Genomic DNA, 23285 nt, shown 5'->3' with positions numbered 1-23285 from the left:
GTATCACTGCTCTGGCTAGTGTCACTGCTCTGGCTAGTACCACTGCTCTGGCTAGTATCACTGCTCTGGCTAGTGTCACTGCTCTGGCTAGTGTCACTGCTCTGGCTAGTGTCACTGCTCTGGCTAGTATCACTGCTCTGGCTAGTGTCACTGCTCTGGCTAGTATCACTGCTCTTGATAGTATCACTGCTCTGGCTAGTATCACTGCTCTTGATAGTATCACTGCTCTGGCTAGTGTCACTGCTCTGGCTAGTGTCACTGCTCTGGCTAGTGTCACTGCTCTGGCTAGTGTCACTGCTCTGGCTAGTGTCACTGCTCTGGCTAGTATCACTGCTCTGGCTAGTATCACTGCTCTGGCTAGTATCACTGCTCTGGCTAGTATCACTGCTCTTGATAGTTTCACTGCTCTGGCTAGTTTCACTGCTCTTGAAAGTATCACTGCTCTGGCTAGTGTCACTGCTCTGGCTAGTATCACTGCTCTTGATAGTATCACTGCTCTGGCTAGTATCACTGCTCTTGATAGTATCACTGCTCTGGCTAGTATCACTGCTCTTGATAGTATCACTGCTCTGGCTAGTGTCACTGCTCTGGCTAGTGTCACTGCTCTGGCTAGTATCACTGCTCTGGCTAGTGTCACTGCTCTTGATAGTATCACTGCTCTGGCTAGTATCACTGCTCTGGCTAGTGTCACTGCTCTTGATAGTATCACTGCTCTGGCTAGTATCACTGCTCTTGATAGTATCACTGCTCTGGCTAGTGTCACTGCTCTTGATAGTATCACTGCTCTGGCTAGTGTCACTGCTCTTGATAGTATCACTGCTCTGGCTAGTATCACTGCTCTGGCTAGTATCACTGCTCTTGATAGTATCACTGCTCTGGCTAGTATCACTGCTCTTGATAGTATCACTGCTCTGGCTAGTATCACTGCTCTGGCTAGTGTCACTGCTCTGGCTAGTGTCACTGCTCTGGCTAGTATCACTGCTCTTGATAGTGTCACTGCTCTTGATAGTATCACTGCTCTGGCTAGTATCACTGCTCTTGATAGTTTCACTGCTCTGGCTAGTTTCACTGCTCTTGAAAGTATCACTGCTCTGGCTAGTATCACTGCTCTGGCTAGTGTCACTGCTCTGGCTAGTGTCACTGCTCTCGATATCATCACTGCTCTTTAATAAGCGTCACGTATCGCCCTCACGGCCTTTGTCAGAATCTCAAATATAAAATATTTAGATTTGTTTAACACTTTTTTGGCTACTACGTGATTCCATAGTTTTGATGCCTTCACAATTATTCTACAATGTAGAAAATAGTACAAATAAAGAAAAACCATGGAATGAGAAGGTTTGTCCAAACCTTTGACGGATACTGTACACATATATACAGTGCCTTGCGAAAGTATTCGGCCCCCTTGAACTTTGCGACCTTTTGCCACATTTCAGGCTTCAAACATAAAGATATAAAACTGTATTTTTTTGTGAAGAATCAACAACAAGTGGGACACAATCATGAAGTGGAACGACATTTATTGGATATTTCAAACTTTTTTAACAAATCAAAAACTGAAAAATTGGGCGTGCAAAATTATTCAGCCCCTTTACTTTCAGTGCAGCGAACTCTCTCCAGAAGTTCAGTGAGGATCTCTGAATGATCCAATGTTGACCTAAATGACTAATGATGATAAATACAATCCACCTGTGTGTAATCAAGTCTCCGTATAAATGCACCTGCACTGTGATAGTCTCAGAGGTCCGTTAAAAGCGCAGAGAGCATCATGAAGAACAAGGAACACACCAGGCAGGTCCGAGATACTGTTGTGAAGAAGTTTAAAGCCGGATTTGGATACAAAAAGATTTCCCAAGCTTTAAACATCCCAAGGAGCACTGTGCAAGCGATAATATTGAAATGGAAGGAGTATCAGACCACTGCAAATCTACCAAGACCTGGCCGTCCCTCTAAACTTTCAGCTCATACAAGGAGAAGACTGATCAGAGATGCAGCCAAGAGGCCCATGATCACTCTGGATGAACTGCAGAGATCTACAGCTGAGGTGGGAGACTCTGTCCATAGGACAACAATCAGTCGTATATTGCACAAATCTGGCCTTTATGGAAGAGTGGCAAGAAAGCCATTTCTTAAAGATATCCATAAAAAGTGTTGTTTAATGTTTGCCACAAGCCACCTGGGAGACACACCAAACATGTGGAAGAAGGTGCTCTGGTCAGATGAAACCAAAATTGAACTTTTTGGCAACAATGCAAAACGTTATGTTTGGCGTAAAAGCAACACAGCTGAACACACCATACCCACTGTCAAACATGGTGGTGGCAGCATCATGGTTTGGGCCTGCTTTTCTTCAGCAGGGACAGGGAAAATTGTTAAAATTGATGGGAAGATGGATGGAGCCAAATACAGGACCATTCTGGAAAAAAACCTGATGGCGTCTGCAAAAGACCTGAGACTGGGACGGAGATTTGTCTTCCAACAAGACAGGATGATCCAAAACAAATGATCCAAAACATAAAGCAAAATATACAATGGAATGGTTCAAAAATAAACATATCCAGGTGTTAGAATGGCCAAGTCAAAGTCCAGACCTGAATCCAATCGAGAATCTGTGGAAAGAACTGAAAACTGCTGTTCACAAACGCTCTCCATCCAACCTCACTGAGCTCGAGCTGTTTTGCAAGGAGGAATGGGAAAAAATGTCAGTCTCTCGATGTGCAAAACTGATAGAGACATACCCCAAGCGACTTACAGCTGTAATCGCAGCAAAAGGTGGCGCTACAAAGTATTAACTTAAGGGGGCTGAATAATTTTGCACGCCCAATTTTTCAGTTTTTGCTTTGTTAAAAAAGTTTGAAATATCCAATAAATGTCGTTCCATTTCATGATTTTTTCCCACTTGTTGATGATTCTTCACAAAAAAATTGAATCTTCACAAAAAAATACAGTTTTATATCTTTATGTTTGAAGCCTGAAATGTGGCAAAAGGTCGCAAAGTTCAAGGGGGCCGAATAGTTTCGCAAGGCACTGTATATATATATATATATGGGACGAAATGCTTAACTTTTTACCACTTTAATTCACATATAAGTGAATTTGTCACATAAAATAGGGGAGACTATCCACAAAAAGTGCTGTAATTTCTAAGCAGTTCTAAACAGTGAAAGTTCCCTCAAATTAAAGATGGCAGTCTGCACTTTAACCTCATAGTCATTGTATCATTTCAAATCCAAAGTTCTGGAGTACAGAGACAGAACAACCAAACATGTGTCACTGTCCCAATACTTCTGGAGCTCACTGTAAGTCCAATTAATTAATTACACCTACTCCCGCTCTCTCTCCCTCCCCCTTCTTCAACCCCACACACTGTCCCCTCTGTCTTGAATCCAACTCAGCTCTTTATGCCAATGGTAGCTTCCCCTCCCTCCCCACTCTTCCTCTGTGTTGTAAGTGATCTTAGTCAAGGCAGACACCTTTCAATCCTGGTAGTTATTAAAGACCTGCTCACTGCAGGTGGTCATATGAGACACGGTCCTAGCATGACCAAGACCAAAATCATGACGTGCACAACATTTTAAGCAACACATGACAATGTTCACAACCCTCCCTCTCCATCTCTAACCCACCTCCATCCCTCTCTACCCTCCCTCCCTCTCTACCCAACCTCCCTCTATCTTTACCCTACCTCCTTCCCTCCCTCCTCTCCCCCCACCTCCCTCCCTCTCTCTCTAACCTCCCTCCCTCTCTACCCCACAGCCCTCTCTCCCCCACCCCCCTCCCTTCCTCTCTACCCCACAGCCCTCTCTCCCTCTCTCCCCCACCACCCTCTCTCCCCTCCCTCCCTCTCTCCCTCTCTACCCCACCTCCCTCTCTCCCCTCCCTCCCTCTCTCCGTCTCTCCCCCACCTCCCTCTCTCCCTCTCTACCCCACCTCCCTCTCTCCCTCTCTACCCCACCACCCTCTCTCCCCTCCCTCCCTCTCTTCCTCTCTACCCCACCTCCCTCTCTCCCTCTCTCCCCCACCACCCTCTCTCCCCTCCCTCCCTCTCTCCCTCTCTCCCTCTCTACCCCACCACCCTCTCTCCCCCACCACCCTCTCTCCCCTCCCTCCCTCTCTCCCTCTCTCCCCTCCCTCCCTCTCTCCCTCTCTACCCCACCTCCCTCTCTCCCCTCCCTCCCTCCTTACCTCTCTCCCTGATCTATTTAAATGCTACTTTGACTCTGAGTGTTGTAGGTAAAACAATGTTGTATTTATCGTGAGATAGTTATTTTATTTACCAAGCAACAAATCATGTGTTATCCAATTTATCAAAAACCTACTGATAACTATCTCTCTGTCTCTCCCACATTCCTCTCTTCCAATCTGCCTCCCTCCACTCCTCTCTCTCCCCCTCTCTCTCTCTCTACCCCACCGCCCTCTCTCCCCTCCCTCCCTCTCTCCCTCTCTACCCCACCACCCTCTCTCCCCTCCCTCCCTCTCTCCCTCTCTACCCCACCACCCTCTCTCCCCTCCCTCCCTCTCTCCCTCTCTACCCCACCACCCTCTCTCCCCCACCTCCCTCTCTCCCTCTCTACCCCACTGCCTTCTCTCCCCTCCCTCCCTCTCTCCCTCTCTACCCCACCACCCTCTCTCCCTCCCTCCACTCCTCTCTCTCCCCCTCTCTCTCTCTCTCTTAGGGTGAGGAGAGGAACAACGTGAACGAGTCTTTAGAGGAGCGTTTCAGAGTGCTGGAGCTACAGTACGCTGAGGCTGACAGCCTGTTGCACACCCATAGTTCCATCCTGTTTGATCTGCAGACTCAGGTCCGGAACCTAACCATGACGGTGGAACGAGTTAAACGCAACCCCGGCTGCATGATCAACATCGTCAGGACCAGTCCTCTGCTCAGCGCCCAGGAGGCCCTTCACCCAGGTGCACACACACACACACACACACACACACACCAGTTGAAAGTATACACAAATACAATAATGTATTGTATTACAAGTTGTATTTATTTTGTAAATTAGAATATGCAAATGGGGCATATTTGCATATTAGGCTAATCTGTTTTTTGACACATTGCTTCAAGACGGAATGTTTTTATTATTGTGATAATACACTCAATGGTCAGAATTTTACACATCAGTTTAACAAAATATTGTAATTTTCCTGGAATTATTTAAGAAAAACACTATTCACATGTATGACGGATGCATATTTTGCATATATTTACACATAAAAGGACACAAGATATAAAACAAAAGCCTCTGTAAAAGTGTGACTATAAGCCCTAAGAACCATGTGTGTAGAATAATGGGAATACATGTCCTTTGAAGACTGAGAAACATGAATTGGCGTACCCGGAACATGTAATTTTGAGAAAATGGATTTTTCCATAAATATGACAATTTATGTCACATTAATTAAACTCTTATTCATATAGCACTTCAGAACTGACAAATAAACATCAAATATACCTTTTACCAATACATTAGCACGTTTAATACATTTGCTTCAAGCAATATAGCATATGCTTTGAATACTGGTCTGTTGGGCAAATATGCAGTTTTGGGCAAATTCTCATATCACTTTTGTATGGCTGTTGAAATGTGCAGAACATGAATTAGCTATGCCTGCCCCATGGTATGTAAGGCCCTGTTTGAGTTGTTGCTGGTGACACTTTACTTTGTTGACTGTACCATGGGACCTGGGCCTACGCTTGGTAAACTCCAATGAAGCAGCTCTCACAACTCCTCTCTGATGGCTCCAGTGTCACCAAAGTGCTTTCAAGCCACCATTTGTTCATCACATTTGTTGTAGCTGTGGCTCCTTCATTGAACGTGTTTACTGCCATACTGGCTGCTCCGTCAATGCGGCATTTGCCCACGAAGACAGTTTTGGGGCATCGCAACCATATTGCCGATTTTGTAAATTTTATGAAAGTATAGAAGTTATAGTTGCAAAATATCCCAAAATCTGAAAATTGTCAATGGAAGGAAAATCCCGATCTGTTAAACAGCTTCTTAAGGCTAGGCGTCCTGCTAGCGGGACAACTTCAGTTGAAACTGGAGGGCGCGCAATTCAAATAAATAATCATAAATATTATGGATATTAAACATTTAGGAACATACATCGGTTATATCGGTTGAAAGCTTAAATTCTTGTTAATCTAACTGCACTGTCTGATTTCCAGTAGCCATTACAGTGAAAACATGCCATGAGATCGTTTGAGGACGGCGCCCCACATCAAAATATTTTTCACAAATAGCGATTCAATATTCACCTACTTTTTGAAAATCTTCCTCTGATTTGTCATCCAAATGGTCCCAGCTATAACATGTAGTGTTATTTTGTTAGATAAACTCCTTATTTTAATACCAAAAAGTCAGTTTAGTTGGCGCCATCAATTTAAGTAATTCACTCGTTCAACTTGCAGAGAAAGGAATCCGAAAATCTACCCTAAACTTTGTTTCAACAAGTCAAAATAAATTTCTATTTACTCCTCAGATACTCTAAAATATAATCAAACTATACTATTTCTTACGGATAGAAGCATATTCAATAGGAAACTGATTTTAGCAGGTGCGTCCTGTCTTCATATTCCAAGACTGTGTCCTTGTTCTAAAACGGATATTTCTTATTCGTTTTGGGAGTTACAAGCCTGAAACCTTGACCATAGACTACTGACACCCTGTGGAAGCCATAGGAATTGCATCCTGGGAGCTAGTTTCCAGTATGCCCTTTTACTTGCCATTGAAAGAGCATGGTCTCTCTACCCCCCAAAAAAAATAATTTTGGTTGTTTTTCCTTTGGATTTTCTCCTACCATATTTATTATGTTATATTCTCCTACATTATTTTAACATTTCCACAATTTCAAAGTGTTTTCCTTCCAATGGTACCAATATGCAAATATATGTTATAATTATGTTAATTATATGCAAATCCTGGCTTCAGGGCCTGAGCAACAGGCAGTTTACTTTGGGCCCGTCATTCAGGCGGGAATTCATTAAAAAAAAGGGCCTAGCCCTAAGAAGTTAAAAACCAGGTGTGTCTATTAGCAGATTAAATATTAAACCAGGTTAATCTGTAATCTGTTTTAAAGAAAACACTCACAGCTGGTCTTTTTTCTTACCTATTCTTCCTCAATGCTGCTGCTGGAAACACACATAATCATTGCAGTAGTGCTTTATTTTCTAAATTCAAAATGTATTCATTAACTCTGTGTGTGTGTGTGTGTGTGTGTGTGTGTGTGTGTGTGTGTGTGTGTGTGTGTGTGTGTGTGTGTGTGTGTGTGTGTGTGTGTCTTCCAGAGGTGCAGCATGTGAGAAACTGTCCAATAGACTGTGCATCACTGTACTATAACGGGGTGTATCGGTCAGGTGTCTACACGGTGGTTCCCTCTCTGAGCTCCCATCCTGTAGAAGTCTACTGTGACATGGACACAGAGGGTAAGACTCACACACACACATTTGATAATAGGGTTACAAAATTCTGTGAACTTCCCCCAGAATTCCTTGGGTTTTCCTGAAAACCTGGTTGGACGATTCCTGGAATTACGAGGGGATAAGCAGGAAATCCTCCAGCCTGGATTTTTTTGGAAAAACAGGGAATTCTGGGAAAGTTCACAGAATTTTGTAACCCTATTATTAAATATGTAAAGCATTCTTAGTACAACATCCGTGACCTTTTCAAAGGGCTAGACCTCTTGGTGTAATGGCTAACGTTGGCCTGACAAACAAGATGTCTCCTGTCTCCTGTGTCAGGTGGTGGTTGGACGGTGTTCCAGCGTCGTCAGGATGGGAAGGTGAACTTCAATAGAGGCTGGCAAGACTATAAGGAGGGATTTGGAGAGCTCAGGTATTTCATATGAATTGATTCATTGGCAAGTTAATTAGATTAATCTAATTAGTTAATTCACAGTTAACGAGTTTGTTTGGTAATTACTGATTGGCCAGCCAGTTATGAATTCTACTCACTAGTGTTCCAAGGTCTGAATCAGTGTCTGATTTTAGAGGAAAAGAATGGAAACCGGATGTTATATTTTTGTTAGTTTGACTGTTAGTTTGTTATTTTTTTTTATGTATGGGTGGACCTCCGTACCTCAGTTGGTAGAGTATGGCGCTTGCAACACCAGAATAGTGGGTTTGACTCCTGGGTCCACCCATATGTAAAATATATGCAAGCATTAGTGTAAGTCACTTTGGATAAAAGCTAAATAGCATATATTGTTTGTAAAGTATTTTGCAAAAAATTGTGTGAAATGTAGTTTGAATGAAGTTTGTTGTGGTTTAGTTGTGAGATCCGAGTATGAGACTGACTTCCCTGTAGTTCTAGTTCTCCGACTCTATAATAGAACTCTGACTCCCCTGTAATAGAACTCTGACTCCCCTGTAATAGAACTCAGACTCCCCTGCAATAGAACTCAGACTCCCCTGCAACAGAACTCAGACTCCCCTGCAATAGAACTCAGACTCCCCTGCAATAGAACTCAGACTCCCCTGCAACAGAACTCAGACTCCCCTAAAATAGAACTCAGACTCCCCTGCAACAGAACTCAGACTCCCCTGCAATAGAACTCCGACTCCCCTGTAATAGAACTCTGACTCCTCTGTAGGTCTGAGTACTGGCTCGGGAACGAACACATTCACCACCTGTCCACCCAGGGAGACTACAGCCTCAGGATAGACCTGGAGGACTGGACACATCACCACAAACATGCCTTCTACCAGAGTTTCAGGTATAGTAAAACACACACACGTTATCCTACCTGCCTGCATGTGTGAGCGTGTTAACTCTCCTGTGTGTGTGTGTGTAGTATTGAAGATGAGGAGAATCACTACCGGCTGCATGTGTCAGGCTACAGTGGGACAGTAGAGGACTCGTTCAGCTGGTACCATGATAAACAGGACTTCAGTACTCCAGACACGGGGGATATCTGCGCTGAGATCTCACACGCTGGCTGGTGGTACCACCAGTGTTTCTATGCCAACCTCAATGGAGTCTACTACAAGGTAGCGCACACACACACAAGGAAAATATTCAGGCCGCTTTACTTTTTACACATTTTGTTACATTTTATTTATTTATTTCACCTTTATTTAACCAGGTAGGCTAGTTGAGAACACCTTTATTTAACCAGGTAGGCTAGTTGAGAACACCTTTATTTAACCAGGTAGGCAAGTTGAGAACACCTTTATTTAACCAGGTAGGCTAGTTGAGAACACCTTTATTTAACCAGGTAGGCTAGTTGAGAACACCTTTATTTAACCAGGTAGGCTAGTTGAGAACACCTTTATTTAACCAGGTAGGCTAGTTGAGAACACCTTTATTTAACCAGGTAGGCTAGTTGAGAACACCTTTATTTAACCAGGCAGGCTAGTTGAGAACACCTTTATTTAACCAGGTAGGCTAGTTGAGAACACCTTTATTTAACCAGGTAGGCTAGTTGAGAACACCTTTATTTAACCAGGTAGGCTAGTTGAGAACACCTTTATTTAACCAGGTAGGCTAGTTGAGAACACCTTTATTTAACCAGGTAGGCTAGTTGAGAACACCTTTATTTAACCAGGTAGGCTAGTTGAGAACACCTTTATTTAACCAGGTAGGCTAGTTGAGAACAAGTTCTCATTTGCAACTGCGACCTGGCCAAGATAAAGTGTAGCAATTCGACACATACAACAACACAGAGTTACACATGGAATAAACAAAACTTACAGTCAATAAAACAGTAGAACAAAAGAAAACAAAAAGTCTATATACAGTGAGTGAAAATGGGGTAAGTTAAGGAAATAAATAGGCCATGGTGGCGAAGTAATTACGATATAGCAATTAAACACCGGAACGGTAGATTGGCAGAAGATGAATGTGCAGGTAGAGATAGACTGGGGTGAGGTAGAGGTAGACTGGGGTGCAAAGCAGCAAGATAAATAAATAAATACAGTATGGGGATGAGGTAGGTAGATAGATGGGCTGTTTACATGGGCTATGAACAGGTGCAGTGATCTGTGAGCTGCTCTGACAGCTGGTTCTTAAAGCTAGTGAGGGAGATATGGGTCTCCAGCTTCAATGATTTTTGCAGTTCATTCCAGTCAATGGCAGCAGAGAACTGGAAGGAAAGACGACCAAAGGAGGAATTGGCTTTGGGGGTGACCAGTGAGATATACCTACTGGAGCGTGACAGACATTGAGAGTAAAAACAAAACAATCTAAACACAATACCCCATAATGACAAAGCAAACTGTTTTATTTTTTTATTTTTGCAAATATATTAAAAACTGAAATCACATTTACATAAGTATTCAGACCCTTTACTCAGTACTTTGTTGAAGCACCTTTGGCAGCAATTACAGACTCGATTCTTCTGCGGTATGACGCTACAAGCTTGGCACAACTTTATTTGGGGAGTTTCTCCCATTAGTCTATGCTGATCCTCTCAAGCTCTGTCAGGTTATTTTTAGGTCTCTCCAGAGATGTTTGATTGGGTTCATGTCCGGGCTCTGGCTCGGCTACTCAAGGACATACAGAGACTTGTCGGGAAGCCACTCCTGTGTTGTCTTGGCTGTGTGCTTACGGGGTGGCAGGTAGCCTAGCGGTTAGAGGCAGGTAGCCTAGCGGTTAGAGGCAGGTAGCCTAGCGGTTAGAGGCAGGTAGCCTAGCGGTTGAGGCAGGTAGCCTAGCGGTTAGAGGCAGATAGCCTAGCGGTTAGAGGCAGGTAGCCTAGCGGTTAGAGGCAGGTAGCCTCGTGGTTAGTGTTGGACTAGTAACTGGAAGGTTGCAAGATCGAATCCCAGAGCTGAAAAGGTCCAAATCTGTCATTCTGCCCCTGAACAAGGCATTAACCCACTAGGCCATCATTAAAAATAAGAATTTGTTCTTAAAACCTTTTTGGGATAGGGGGCAGCATTTTCACTTTTGGATGAATAGCGTGCCCAGAGTGAACTGCCTCCTACTCTGTCCCAGATGCTAATATATGCATATTATGATTAGTATTGGATATAAAACACTCTGAAGTTTCTAAAACTGTTTGAATGATGTCTGTGAGTATAACAGAACTCATATGGCAGGCGGAAACCTGAGAAAAACCCAACCAGGAAGTGGGACATCTGAGGTTTGTAGTTTTTCAAAGCTTGGCCTACCGAATACACATTGATTCATCACATTGTTGATTCCAAAATGGCGGATATTCCTCTGGCTGTTTTGGGTTCTGAAAGCCGTTCTCAGATTATGCTTTTTCCGTAAAGTTTTTTAAAAATCTGACACAGCGGTTGCATTAAGGAGAAGTCTATCTTTAATTCTGTGAATAACACTTGTATCTTTTATCAATGTTTATTATGAGTATTTCTGCAATATCACCTGATGTTTTGGAATCAAAACATTACTGCACGTAAGGCGCCAATGTAAAATGAGATTTTTGGATATAAATATGCACATTATCGAACAAAACATACATGTATTGTGTAACATGATGTCCTATGAGTGTCATCTGATGAAGATCATCAAAGGTTAGTGATTAATCTTACCTATATTTCTGCTTTTTGTGACTACTATCTTTGGCTGGAAAAATGGCTGTGTTTTTTCGACTTGGCTATGACCTAACATAATCATATGTTGTGCTTTAGCTGTAAAGCATTTTTTAAATTGGACACAATGGGTAGATTAACAAGATGTTTATCTTTCATTTGCTGTATTGGACTTGTTAATGTGTGAAAGTTACATATTTCTAAAAAAAAATCTTTAATTTCGCACGCTGCCTTTTCAGCGGAATGTTGTCGAGGGGTTCCGCTAGAAAGGTTAACTGACTTGCCCAGTTAAATAAAAAATAAAAAAGTTAGGATCATTCTCCTGCTGGAAGGTGAACCTTCGCCCCAGTCTGAGGTCCTGAGCGCTCTGGAGCAGGATTTCATCAAGGATCTCTCTGTACTTTGCTCCATTCATATTTCCCTCGACCCTGACTATTCTTCCAGTCCCTGCCGCTGATAAACATCTCCACAGCATGATGCTGCCACTACCATGCTTCACCATAGGGATGGTGCCAGATTTCCTCCAGAATTCAGGCCAAAGAGTTTAATTTTAGTTTCATCAGACCAGAGAATCTAGTTTCTCATAGTCTGAGAGTCCTTTAGGTGCCTTTTGGCAAACTCCAAGCGTGCTGTCATGTGCCTTTTACTGAGGAGTGGCGTCCGTCTGGACACTTTATGGGCTCCCGAGTAGTGCAGCGGTCTAAGGCACTGCATCTCAGTGCTAGAGGCGTCACTACAGATCCTGGTTCGATTCCAGGCTGTACCACAACTGGCCATGATTGGGAGTCTCATAGGCCGGTGCACAACTGGCCCAGCGTCGTTAGGGTATAATTTTTTTTTTTTAAAGAACAAATTCTTATTTAAATTTAACTGACTTGCTTAGTTAAATAAGGTTCAATCAAATAAATAAAAATTGGTGGAGTGCTGCAGAGATGGTTGTCCTTCTGGAAGGTTCTTCCATCTCCACAGAGGAACTCTGGAGCTCTGTCAGAGTGACCAAGGCCCATCTCCCCCGACTGCTCAGTTTAGCTGGGCGGCCAGCTCTAGGAAGAGTGTTGGTTGTTCCAAACTTCTTCTGTTTAAGAATGATGGAGGCCACTGTGTTCTTGGGGTCCTTCAATACTGCATAAATGTTTTGGTACCCTTCCCCCAGATATGTGCCGCGACACTACCCTGTCGTCTCGGAGCTCTACGAACAATTCCTTCGTCCTCATGGCTTGGTTTTTGCTCTGACAGGCCCTATCAACTGTGGGACCTTATATAGACAGGTGTGCATTTCCAAATAATGTCCAATCAATTGAATTTACCACAGGTGGACTCCAATCAAGTTGTAGAAACATCTCAAGGATGGTCAACCAAAACGGGATGAAATTGAGTCTCATAGCAAATACTGATGTAATACTTATGTAAATGTGATATTTCCAAAATTGTTTTTATTTTTATACATTTGAAATAAAATAAAACATGTAAACTGTTTTGCGTTGTCATTATGGGGTATTGTGATGTCATTATGGGGTATTGTGATGTCATTATGGGGTATTGTGATGTCATTATGGGGTATTGTGTGTAATTTTAGAATAAGGCTGTAACGTAACAAAATGTAGAAAAAGTCAGTGTCTGAATACTCTCTGAATGCACTGTACACAAAAATTGCAGCCAAAACAAAAATAAGGTTATTTGCATAAGATGCGGTAGTCTATTCATTTGTTTGTGTGTGTGTGGTTTTTTTTCTCCCCAGGGTGGACGGTACTCCTCTAAAGCCAAGACTCTGCTGGGTCCTGATGGTGTAGTATGGTACAGCTGGAAAGATTCAGACTACTACTCTCTCAGGAAGACCTCTATGATGATACGACCTAGAACCTTCAGACCGCGCCTGTCACCGTGACGACAGCCCGTCGGGACCGTGGGAGACCTGCTGAGGTCGCTTCTGACGTCACCTTGGGATGGGACGTAGGACTGGAGAAGACACGAGGAGAACGCTGCAATGGGATTGTGTCCAACTGTTCATGGAGTCTAAGAGAGAGTGTATGTGCTTTCTTTCTACTTTTGAAATACTGTTCACAGGAGCCCTCAGACAAACTGTCCTGCTCTCCCACTGGAGGGACTTACACAAACTGTCCTGCTCTCCCACTGGAGGGACTTACACAAACTGTCCTGCTCTCCCACTGGAGGGACTTACACAAACTGTCCTGCTCTTCCACTGGAGGGACTTACACAAACTGTCACTCTCTCCCACTGGAGGGACTTACACAAACTGTCCTGCTCTTTCACTGGAGGGACTTACACAAACTGTCCTGCTCTTCCACTGGAGGGACTTACACAAACTGTCCTGCTCTCCCACTGGAGGGACTTACACAAACTGTCACTCTCTCCCACTGGAGGGACTTACACAAACTGTCCTGCTCTCCCACTGGAGGGACTTACACAAACTGTCACTCTCTCCCACTGGAGGGACTTACACAAACTGTCCTGCTCTTCCACTGGAGGGACTTACACAAACTGTCCTGCTCTTCCACTGGAGGGACTTACACAAACTGTCCTGCTCTTCCACTGGAGGGACTTACACAAACTGTCCTGCTCTTCCACTGGAGGGACTTACACAAACTGTCCTGCTCTTCCACTGGAGGGACTTACACAAACTGTCCTGCTCTCCCACTGGAGGGACTTACACAAACTGTCCTCCTCTCCCACTGGAGGGACTTACACAAACTGTCCTCCTCTCCCACTGGAGGGACTTACACAAACTGTCCTGCTCTTCCACTGGAGGGACTTACACAAACTGTCCTCCTCTTCCACTGGAGGGACTTACACAAACTGTCCTGCTCTTCCACTGGAGGGACTTACACAAACTGTCCTGCTCTCCCACTGGAGGGACTTACACAAACTGTCCTCCTCTCCCACTGGAGGGACTTACACAAACTGTCCTGCTCTTCCACTGGAGGGACTTACACAAACTGTCATTCTCTCCCACTGGAGGGACTTACACAAACTGTCATTCTCTCCCACTGGAGGGACTTACACAAACTGTCCTGCTCTTCCACTGGAGGGACTTACACAAACTGTCACTCTCTCCCACGGGAGGGACTTACACAAACTGTCCTCCTCTCCCACTGGAGGGACTTACACAAACTGTCCTCCACTCCCACTGGAGGGACTTACACAAACGGTCCTCCTCTCCCACTGGAGGGACTTACACAAACTGTCCTCCTCTCCCACTGGAGGGACTTACACAAACTGTCCTCCTCTCCCACTGGAGGGACTTGCACAAACTGTCCTGCTCTTCCACTGGAGGGACTTACACAAACTGTCATTCTCTCCCACTGGAGGGACTTACACAAACTGTCCTGCTCTTCCACTGGAGGGACTTACACAAACTGTTCTGCTCTTCCACTGGAGGGACTTACACAAACTGTCCTCCTCTCCCACTGGAGAGACTTACACAAACTGTCCTGCTCTTCCACTGGAGGGACTTACACAAACTGTCACTCTCTCCCACTGGAGGGACTTACACAAACTGTCCTCCTCTCCCACTGGAGGGACTTACACAAACTGTCACTCTCTCCCACTGGAGGGACTTACACAAACTGTCCTGCTCTTCCACTGGAGGGACTTACACAAACTGTCACTCTCTCCCACTGGAGGGACTTACACAAACTGTCATTCTCTCCCACTGGAGGGACTTACACAAACTGTCATTCTCTCCCACGGGAGGGACTTACACAAACTGTCATTCTCTCCCACTGGAGGGACTTACACAAACTGTCCTCCTCTCCCACTGGAGGGACTTACACAAACTGTCATTCTCTCCCACTGGAGGGACTTACACAAACTGTCATTCTCTCCCACGGGAGGGACTTACACAAACTGTCATTCTCTCCCACGGGAGGGACTTACACAAACTGTCATTCTCTCCCACGGGAGGGACTTACACAAACTGTCATTCTCTCCCACGGGAGGGACTTACACAAACTGTCATTCTTTCCCACGGGAGGGACTTACACAAACTGTCATTCTCTCCCACGGGAGGGACTTACACAAACTGTCCTGCTCTTCCACTGGAGGGACTTACACAAACTGTCATTCTCTCCCACGGGAGGGACTTACACAAACTGTCATTCTCTCCCACGGGAGGGACTTACACAAACTGTCATTCTCTCCCACGGGAGGGACTTACACAAACTGTCCTCCTCTCCCACTGGTTGGACTTACACAAACTGTCATTCTCTCCCACTGGAGGGACTTACACAAACTGTCCTCCTCTCCCACTGGAGGGACTTACACAAACTGTCCTCCTCTCCCACTAGAGGGACTTACACAAACTGTCCTCCTCTCCCACTGGAGGGACTTACACAAACTGTCATTCTCTCCCACTGGAGGGACTTACACAAACTGTCCTCCACTCCTACTGGAGGGACTTACACAAACTGTCATTCTCTCCCACTGGAGGGACTTACACAAACTGTCATTCTCTCCCACGGGAGGGACTTACACAAACTGTCATTCTCTCCCACTGGAGGGACTTACACAAACTGTCCTCCTCTCCCACTGGAGGGACTTACACAAACTGTCATTCTCTCCACTGGAGGGACTTACACAAACTGTCCTCCTCTCCCACTGGAGGGACTTACACAAACTGTCATTCTCTCCCACTGGAGGGACTTACACAAACTGTCATTCTCTCCCACGGGAGGGACTTACACAAACTGTCATTCTCTCCCACGGGAGGGACTTACACAAACTGTCCTCCTCTCCCACTAGAGGGACTTACACAAACTGTCATTCTCTCCCACTGGAGGGACTTACACAAACTGTCCTCCTCTCCCACTAGAGGGACTTACACAAACTGTCCTCCTCTCCCACTGGAGGGACTTACACAAACTGTCATTCTCTCCCACTGGAGGGACTTACACAAACTGTCCTCCTCTCCCACTAGAGGGACTTACACAAACTGTCCTCCTCTCCCACTGGAGGGACTTACACAAACTGTCCTCCTCTCCTACTAGAGGGACTTACACAAACTGTCCTCCTCTCCCACTGGAGGGACTTACACAAACTGTCATTCTCTCCCACTAGAGGGACTTACACAAACTGTCCTCCTCTCCCACTGACTTGCAACACTGTAAGTACATACGTACTGTACATTCTGCCCTGATATTCCTCTGTCTATTATGTGAATACTTCCGTACATCTGTGAATGTCCGTTTCTGTCAACTGTCTTGTTACTGATTCATTCGCTATGAGATCTACAGTCATGTGATAAAGTAAGTCCACCCTCATATTTGGAGCTAAATTCACACCACATTCATTGATAAAGGTAACCCAATTGAACAAATAACCCCCCCCCAAAAAAATGTACTACATAAATGTTATGTAATTAAAATAAATTATATTTTCTTATGTGGAAAAAGTTAGTACACTCCTTCCTTTACCATCACATAACGTGTCTCAAATTGGAATCAGGTGACAAAGATTAGAACACCATTAGAGAACCTTGGGAGGGTCCAGCCTTCCATAAAGATTAGAACACCATTAGAGAGAACCTTGGGAGGGTCCAGCCTTCCATAAAGATTAGAACACCATTAGAGAGAACCTTGGGAGGGTCCAGCCTTCCATAAAGATTAGAACACCATTAGAGAACCTTGGGAGGGTCCAGCCTTCCATAAAGATTAGAACACCATTAGAGAGAACCTTGGGAGGGTCCAGCCTTCCATAAAGATTAGAACACCATTAGAGAGAACCTTGGGAGGGTCCAGCCTTCCATAAAGATTAGAACACCATTAGAGAGAACCTTGGGAGGGTCCAGCCTTCCATAAAGATTAGAACACCATTAGATAACCTTGGGAGGGTCCAGCCTTCCATAAAGATTAGAACACCATTAGAGAACCTTGGGAGGGTCCAGCCTTCCATAAAGATTAGAACACCATTAGAGAGAACCTTGGGAGGGTCCAGCCTTCCATAAAGATTAGAACACCATTAGAGAGAACCTTGGGAGGGTCCAGCCTTCCATAAAGATTAGAACACCATTAGAGAACCTTGGGAGGGTCCAGCCTTCCATAAAGATTAGAACACCATTAGAGAGAACCTTGGGAGGGTCCAGCCTTCCATAAAGATTAGAACACCATTAGAGAGAACCTTGGGAGGGTCCAGCCTTCCATAAAGATTAGAACACCATTAGAGAGAACCTTGGGAGGGTCCAGCCTTCCATAAAGATTAGAACACCATTAGATAACCTTGGGAGGGTCCAGCCTTCCATAAAGATTAGAACACCATTAGAGAACCTTGGGAGGGTCCAGCCTTCCATAAAGATTAGAACACCATTAGAGAGAACCTTGGGAGGGTCCAGCCTTCCATAAAGATTAGAACACCATTAGAGAGAACCTTGGGAGGGTCCAGCCTTCCATAAAGATTAGAACACCATTAGAGAGAACCTTGGGAGGGTCCAGCCTTCCATAAAGATTAGAACACCATTAGAGAACCTTGGGAGGGTCCAGCCTTCCATAAAGATTAGAACATCATTAGAGAACCTTGGGAGGGTCCAGCCTTCCATAAAGATTAGAACACCATTAGAGAACCTTGGGAGGGTCCAGCCTTCCATAAAGATTAGAACACCATTAGAGAACCTTGGGAGGGTCCAGCCTTCCATAAATATTATAACACCATTAGAGAACCTTGGGAGGGTCCAGCCTTCCATAAAGATTAGAACACCATTAGAGAGAACCTTGGGAGGGTCCGGCCTTCCATAAAGATTAGAACACCATTAGAGAAACCTTGGGAGGGTCCAGCCTTCCATAAAGATTAGAAACTTGGTCTAGTTGGGTCTTAACTATCTGGGTGTTTGGTAAACACATCATGCCAAGATCAAAAGACCTACCCGAGGCTCTCAGAATAAAATATTATTGGTGCCCATGAGTCTGGGATGGAGTTACAAATCCATTTCCAAGCAATTCGAAGTACATCGTTCCACTGTCCGACAGATCATCTACAAATTGAGAAAATTCCAGACCACTGACAATCTACCTAGGATGGGTCGTCCCACCAAATTCAGCCTAAGAGCTGACCGAAAGATTCTCTCTAAGATCCCTTGGGTAACATCAAGGGATCTACATGTCTCTTTTCACAAACAATGTCGAAGTGCATGAGTCAACTGTCCGAAAGAGACAAGCACAAACTTGGTCAGGAAGAAAGAAGACTCTGCTCTCCAAAAATGATATCAAGACATGACTAACGTTTGCCAGACAACACCTGGCTAAAGACCAAGACTACTGGAACAATTTGCTCTGGACAGATGAGTCAAAGGTGTAGTTGTTTTGCCGCAATACCAGGCGCAATGTTTGGCGAAAAACAAAACACTGCCTTCGAACTGAAGAACCTCATAACAACCATAAAGCATGGAGGCGGTAGAATTATAGTTTGGGGCTACTTGGCTGCCTCGGGGCCTGGCCAGCTTGCCATCTTTAAATCAACAATGAATTATATATTGTACCAGAGAATTCTTGAGGAGAATGTGAGGCCTTTTGTCAAAAAGCTTAAGCTGAACCGAACATCGATCTTGCAACAGGACAATGATCCAAAAACACACAAGCAAAGATACAACAGAATTACTCAAAAATAAGAAACAGAGGGTTATGCAATGGCAGAGTTAAAGCCCACATTTCAATCCTGTCAAAGCTGTGGGGGGGACTTGAATCCTGGCTATGCTGTGGGGGGGACTTGAATCCTGGCTATGCTGTGGGGGGGACTTGAATCCTGGCTATGCTGTGGGGATGGGACTTGAATCCTGGCTACGCTGTGGGGGGGGTCCTTGAATCCTGGCTATGCTGTGGGGGGTGACTTGAAACCTGGCTATGCTGTGTGGGGGGGGGGTGACTTGAATCCTGGCTATGCTGTGGGGGGGGACTTGAATCCTGGCTATGCTGTGGGGGGGGACTTGAATCCTGGCTATGCTGTGGGGGGGGGGGGGACTTGAATCCTGGCTATGCTGTGGAGGGTGACATGAATCCTGGCTATGCTGTGGGGGGGGGGTGACTTGAATCCTGGCTATGCTGTGGGGGGGGTCTTGAATCCTGGCTATGCTGTGGGGGGGGCTTGAATCCTGGCTATGCTGTGGGTGGTGACTTGAATCCTGGCTATGCTGTGGAGGGGGGGACTTTAATCCTGGCTATGCTGTGGGGGCGGGGGGGTGACTTGAATCCTGGCTATGCTGTGGGGGGGGGGGTGACTTGAATCCTTGCTATGCTGTGGAGGGTGACATGAATCCTGGCCATGCTGTGGGGGGGACTTGAATCCTGGCTATGCTGTGGGGATGGGACTTGAATCCTGGCTATGCTGTGGGGGGGGGGGGGGGGGGGGGGGTGACTTGAATCCTGGCTATAATGTGGGGGGGGGGTGACTTGAATCCTGGCTATGCTGTGGGGGGGGGACTTGAATCCTGGCTATGCTGTGGGGGGGGGGACTTGAATCCTGGCTATGCCATGGGGGGTGACTTGAATCCTGGCTATGCTGTGTGTGGGGGTGGGGGACTTGAATCCTGGCTATGCTGTGGGGAGGGGGGGGGGGGTGACTTGAATCCTGGCTATGCTGTGGAGGGGGGACTTGAATCCTGGCTATGCTGTGGGGGGGGGGGGGTGACTTGAATCCTGGCTATGCTGTGGAGGGTGACATGAATCCTGGCTATGCTGTGGGGATATGGGACTCTAATCCTGGCTATGCTGTGGGGGGGGGGGGGGGGGGGTGACTTGAATCCTGGCTATGCTGTGGGGGGGGGGGGGGGGGGACTTGAATCCCGGCTATGCTGTGGGGGGTGAATTGAATCCTGGCTATGCTGTGGAGGGGCGGGGGCTTGAATCCTGGCTATGCTGTGGGGGGGACTTGAATCCTGGCTATGCTGTGGAGGGGGGAGAGGGACTTGAATCCTGGCTATGCTGTGGGGGGGGGGGTGACTTGAATCCTGGCTATGCTTTGGGGGGGGGGGGGTGACTTGAATCCTGGCTATGCTGTGGGGGGGGGGGGGGCTTGAATCCTGGCTATGCTGTGGGGGGGACTTGAATCCTGGCTATGCTGTGGAGGGGGGAGAGGGACTTGAATCCTGGCTATGCTGTGGAGGGTGACATGAATCCTGGCTATGCTGTGGGGGGGGGGGGTGACTTGAATCCTGGCTATGCTGTGGGGGGGGTCTTGAATCCTGGCTATGCTGTGGGGGGGGCTTGAATCCTGGCTATGCTGTGGGTGGTGACTTGAATCCTGGCTATGCTGTGGAGGGGGGGACTTTAATCCTGGCTATGCTGTGGGGGCGGGGGGGTGACTTGAATCCTGGCTATGCTGTGGGGGGGGGGGTGACTTGAATCCTTGCTATGCTGTGGAGGGTGACATGAATCCTGGCCATGCTGTGGGGGGGACTTGAATCCTGGCTATGCTGTGGGGATGGGACTTGAATCCTGGCTATGCTGTGGGGGGGGGGGGGGGGGGGTGACTTGAATCCTGGCTATAATGTGGGGGGGGGTGACTTGAATCCTGGCTATGCTGTGGGGGGGGGGACTTGAATCCTGGCTATGCTGTGGGGGGGGGGACTTGAATCCTGGCTATGCCATGGGGGGTGACTTGAATCCTGGCTATGCTGTGTGTGGGGGTGGGGGTGACTTGAATCCTGGCTATGCTGTGGGGAGGGGGGGGGGTGACTTGAATCCTGGCTATGCTGTGGAGGGGGGACTTGAATCCCGGCTATGCTGTGGGGGGTGAATTGAATCCTGGCTATGCTGTGGAGGGGCGGGGGCTTGAATCCTGACTATGCTGTGGGGGGGACTTGAATCCTGGCTATGCTGTGGAGGGGGGAGAGGGACTTGAATCCTGGCTATGCTGTGGGGGGGGGGGGTGACTTGAATCCTGGCTATGCTTTGGGGGGGGGGGGGTGACTTGAATCCTGGCTATGCTGTGGGGGGGGGGGGGCTTGAATCCTGGCTATGCTGTGGGGGGGACTTGAATCCTGGCTATGCTGTGGAGGGGGGAGAGGGACTTGAATCCTGGCTATGCTGTGGGGGGGGGGGTGACTTGAATCCTGGCTATGCTTTGGGGGGGGGGGTGACTTGAATCCTGGCTATGCTGTGGGGGGGGGGGGGGGGTGACTTGAATCCCGTCTATGCTGTGGGGGGTGAATTGAATCCTGGCTAATCTGTGGAGGGGCGGGGGCTTGAATCCTGGCTATGCTGTGGGGGGGACTTGAATCCTGGCTATGCTGTGGAGGGGGGGAGGGACTTGAATCCTGGCTATGCTGTGGGGGGGGGGGGGGGTGACTTGAATCCTGGCTATGCTTTGGGGGGGGGTGACTTGAATCCTGGCTATGCTGTGGGGGGGGGGGGGGGACTTGAATCCTGGCTATGCTGTGGGGGGGGGACTTGAATCCTGGCTATGCTGTGGGGGGGGGGGGGGTGACTTGAATCCTGGCTATGCTGTGGGGGGGGTCTTGAATCCTGGCTATGCTGTGGGGGGGGCTTGAATCCTGGCTATGCTGTGGGTGGTGACTTGAATCCTGGCTATGCTGTGGAGGGGGGGACTTTAATCCTGGCTATGCTGTGGGGGCGGGGGGGTGACTTGAATCCTGGCTATGCTGTGGGGGGGGGGGTGACTTGAATCCTTGCTATGCTGTGGAGGGTGACATGAATCCTGGCCATGCTGTGGGGGGGACTTGAATCCTGGCTATGCTGTGGGGATGGGACTTGAATCCTGGCTATGCTGTGGGGGGGGGGGGGGGGGGGGGGGGGTGACTTGAATCCTGGCTATAATGTGGGGGGGGGTGACTTGAATCCTGGCTATGCTGTGGGGGGGGGACTTGAATCCTGGCTATGCTGTGGGGGGGGGGACTTGAATCCTGGCTATGCCATGGGGGGTGACTTGAATCCTGGCTATGCTGTGTGTGGGGGTGGGGGTGACTTGAATCCTGGCTATGCTGTGGGGAGGGGGGGGGGGTGACTTGAATCCTGGCTATGCTGTGGAGGGGGGACTTGAATCCCGGCTATGCTGTGGGGGGTGAATTGAATCCTGGCTATGCTGTGGAGGGGCGGGGGCTTGAATCCTGGCTATGCTGTGGGGGGGACTTGAATCCTGGCTATGCTGTGGGGAGGGGGGGGGGGTGACTTGAATCCTGGCTATGCTGTGGAGGGGGGACTTGAATCCCGGCTATGCTGTGGGGGGTGAATTGAATCCTGGCTATGCTGTGGGGGGGGGGGGTGACTTGAATCCTGGCTATGCTTTGGGGGGGGGGGGGTGACTTGAATCCTGGCTATGCTGTGGGGGGGGGGGGGCTTGAATCCTGGCTATGCTGTGGGGGGGACTTGAATCCTGGCTATGCTGTGGAGGGGGGAGAGGGACTTGAATCCTGGCTATGCTGTGGGGGGGGGGGTGACTTGAATCCTGGCTATGCTTTGGGGGGGGGGGTGACTTGAATCCTGGCTATGCTGTGGGGGGGGGGGGGGGGGGATGACTTGAATCCCGTCTATGCTGTGGGGGGTGAATTGAATCCTGGCTATGCTGTGGAGGGGCGGGGGCTTGAATCCTGGCTATGCTGTGGGGGGGACTTGAATCCTGGCTATGCTGTGGAGGGGGGGGAGGGACTTGAATCCTGGCTATGCTGTGGGGGGGGGGGGGGGTGACTTGAATCCTGGCTATGCTTTGGGGGGGGGGTGACTTGAATCCTGGCTATGCTGTGGGGGGGGGGGGGGACTTGAATCCTGGCTATGCTGTGGGGGGGGGACTTGAATCCTGGCTATGCTGTGGGGGGGGGGGGGGGTGA

The 23285-nt window shown here is 47.4% G+C and overlaps 1 protein-coding gene across 1 annotated transcript in view; it reads left to right on the top strand.

Moving 5' to 3' along the window:
• LOC139383833 (angiopoietin-related protein 7) overlaps positions 1–13598 on the top strand; it is a 35012-nt gene extending 21414 nt beyond the window's left edge. The window contains exons 3-8 of the mRNA XM_071128411.1: positions 4677–4911; positions 7295–7432; positions 7748–7841; positions 8599–8721; positions 8800–8995; positions 13242–13598. Of these exons, the coding sequence (XP_070984512.1) occupies positions 4677–4911; positions 7295–7432; positions 7748–7841; positions 8599–8721; positions 8800–8995; positions 13242–13388 (933 nt within the window). The 3' untranslated portion in view covers positions 13389–13598. The remainder of the gene's footprint in view (positions 1–4676; positions 4912–7294; positions 7433–7747; positions 7842–8598; positions 8722–8799; positions 8996–13241) is intronic.
• The last annotated feature ends 9687 nt before the right edge of the window (positions 13599–23285 follow it).

The sequence above is a fragment of the Oncorhynchus clarkii genome, chromosome 25 (genome assembly GCF_045791955.1).
Source record: "Oncorhynchus clarkii lewisi isolate Uvic-CL-2024 chromosome 25, UVic_Ocla_1.0, whole genome shotgun sequence".
NCBI classification, from domain to species: domain Eukaryota; kingdom Metazoa; phylum Chordata; class Actinopteri; order Salmoniformes; family Salmonidae; genus Oncorhynchus; species Oncorhynchus clarkii.
This window is presented reverse-complemented; position numbering and strand designations above follow the sequence as displayed.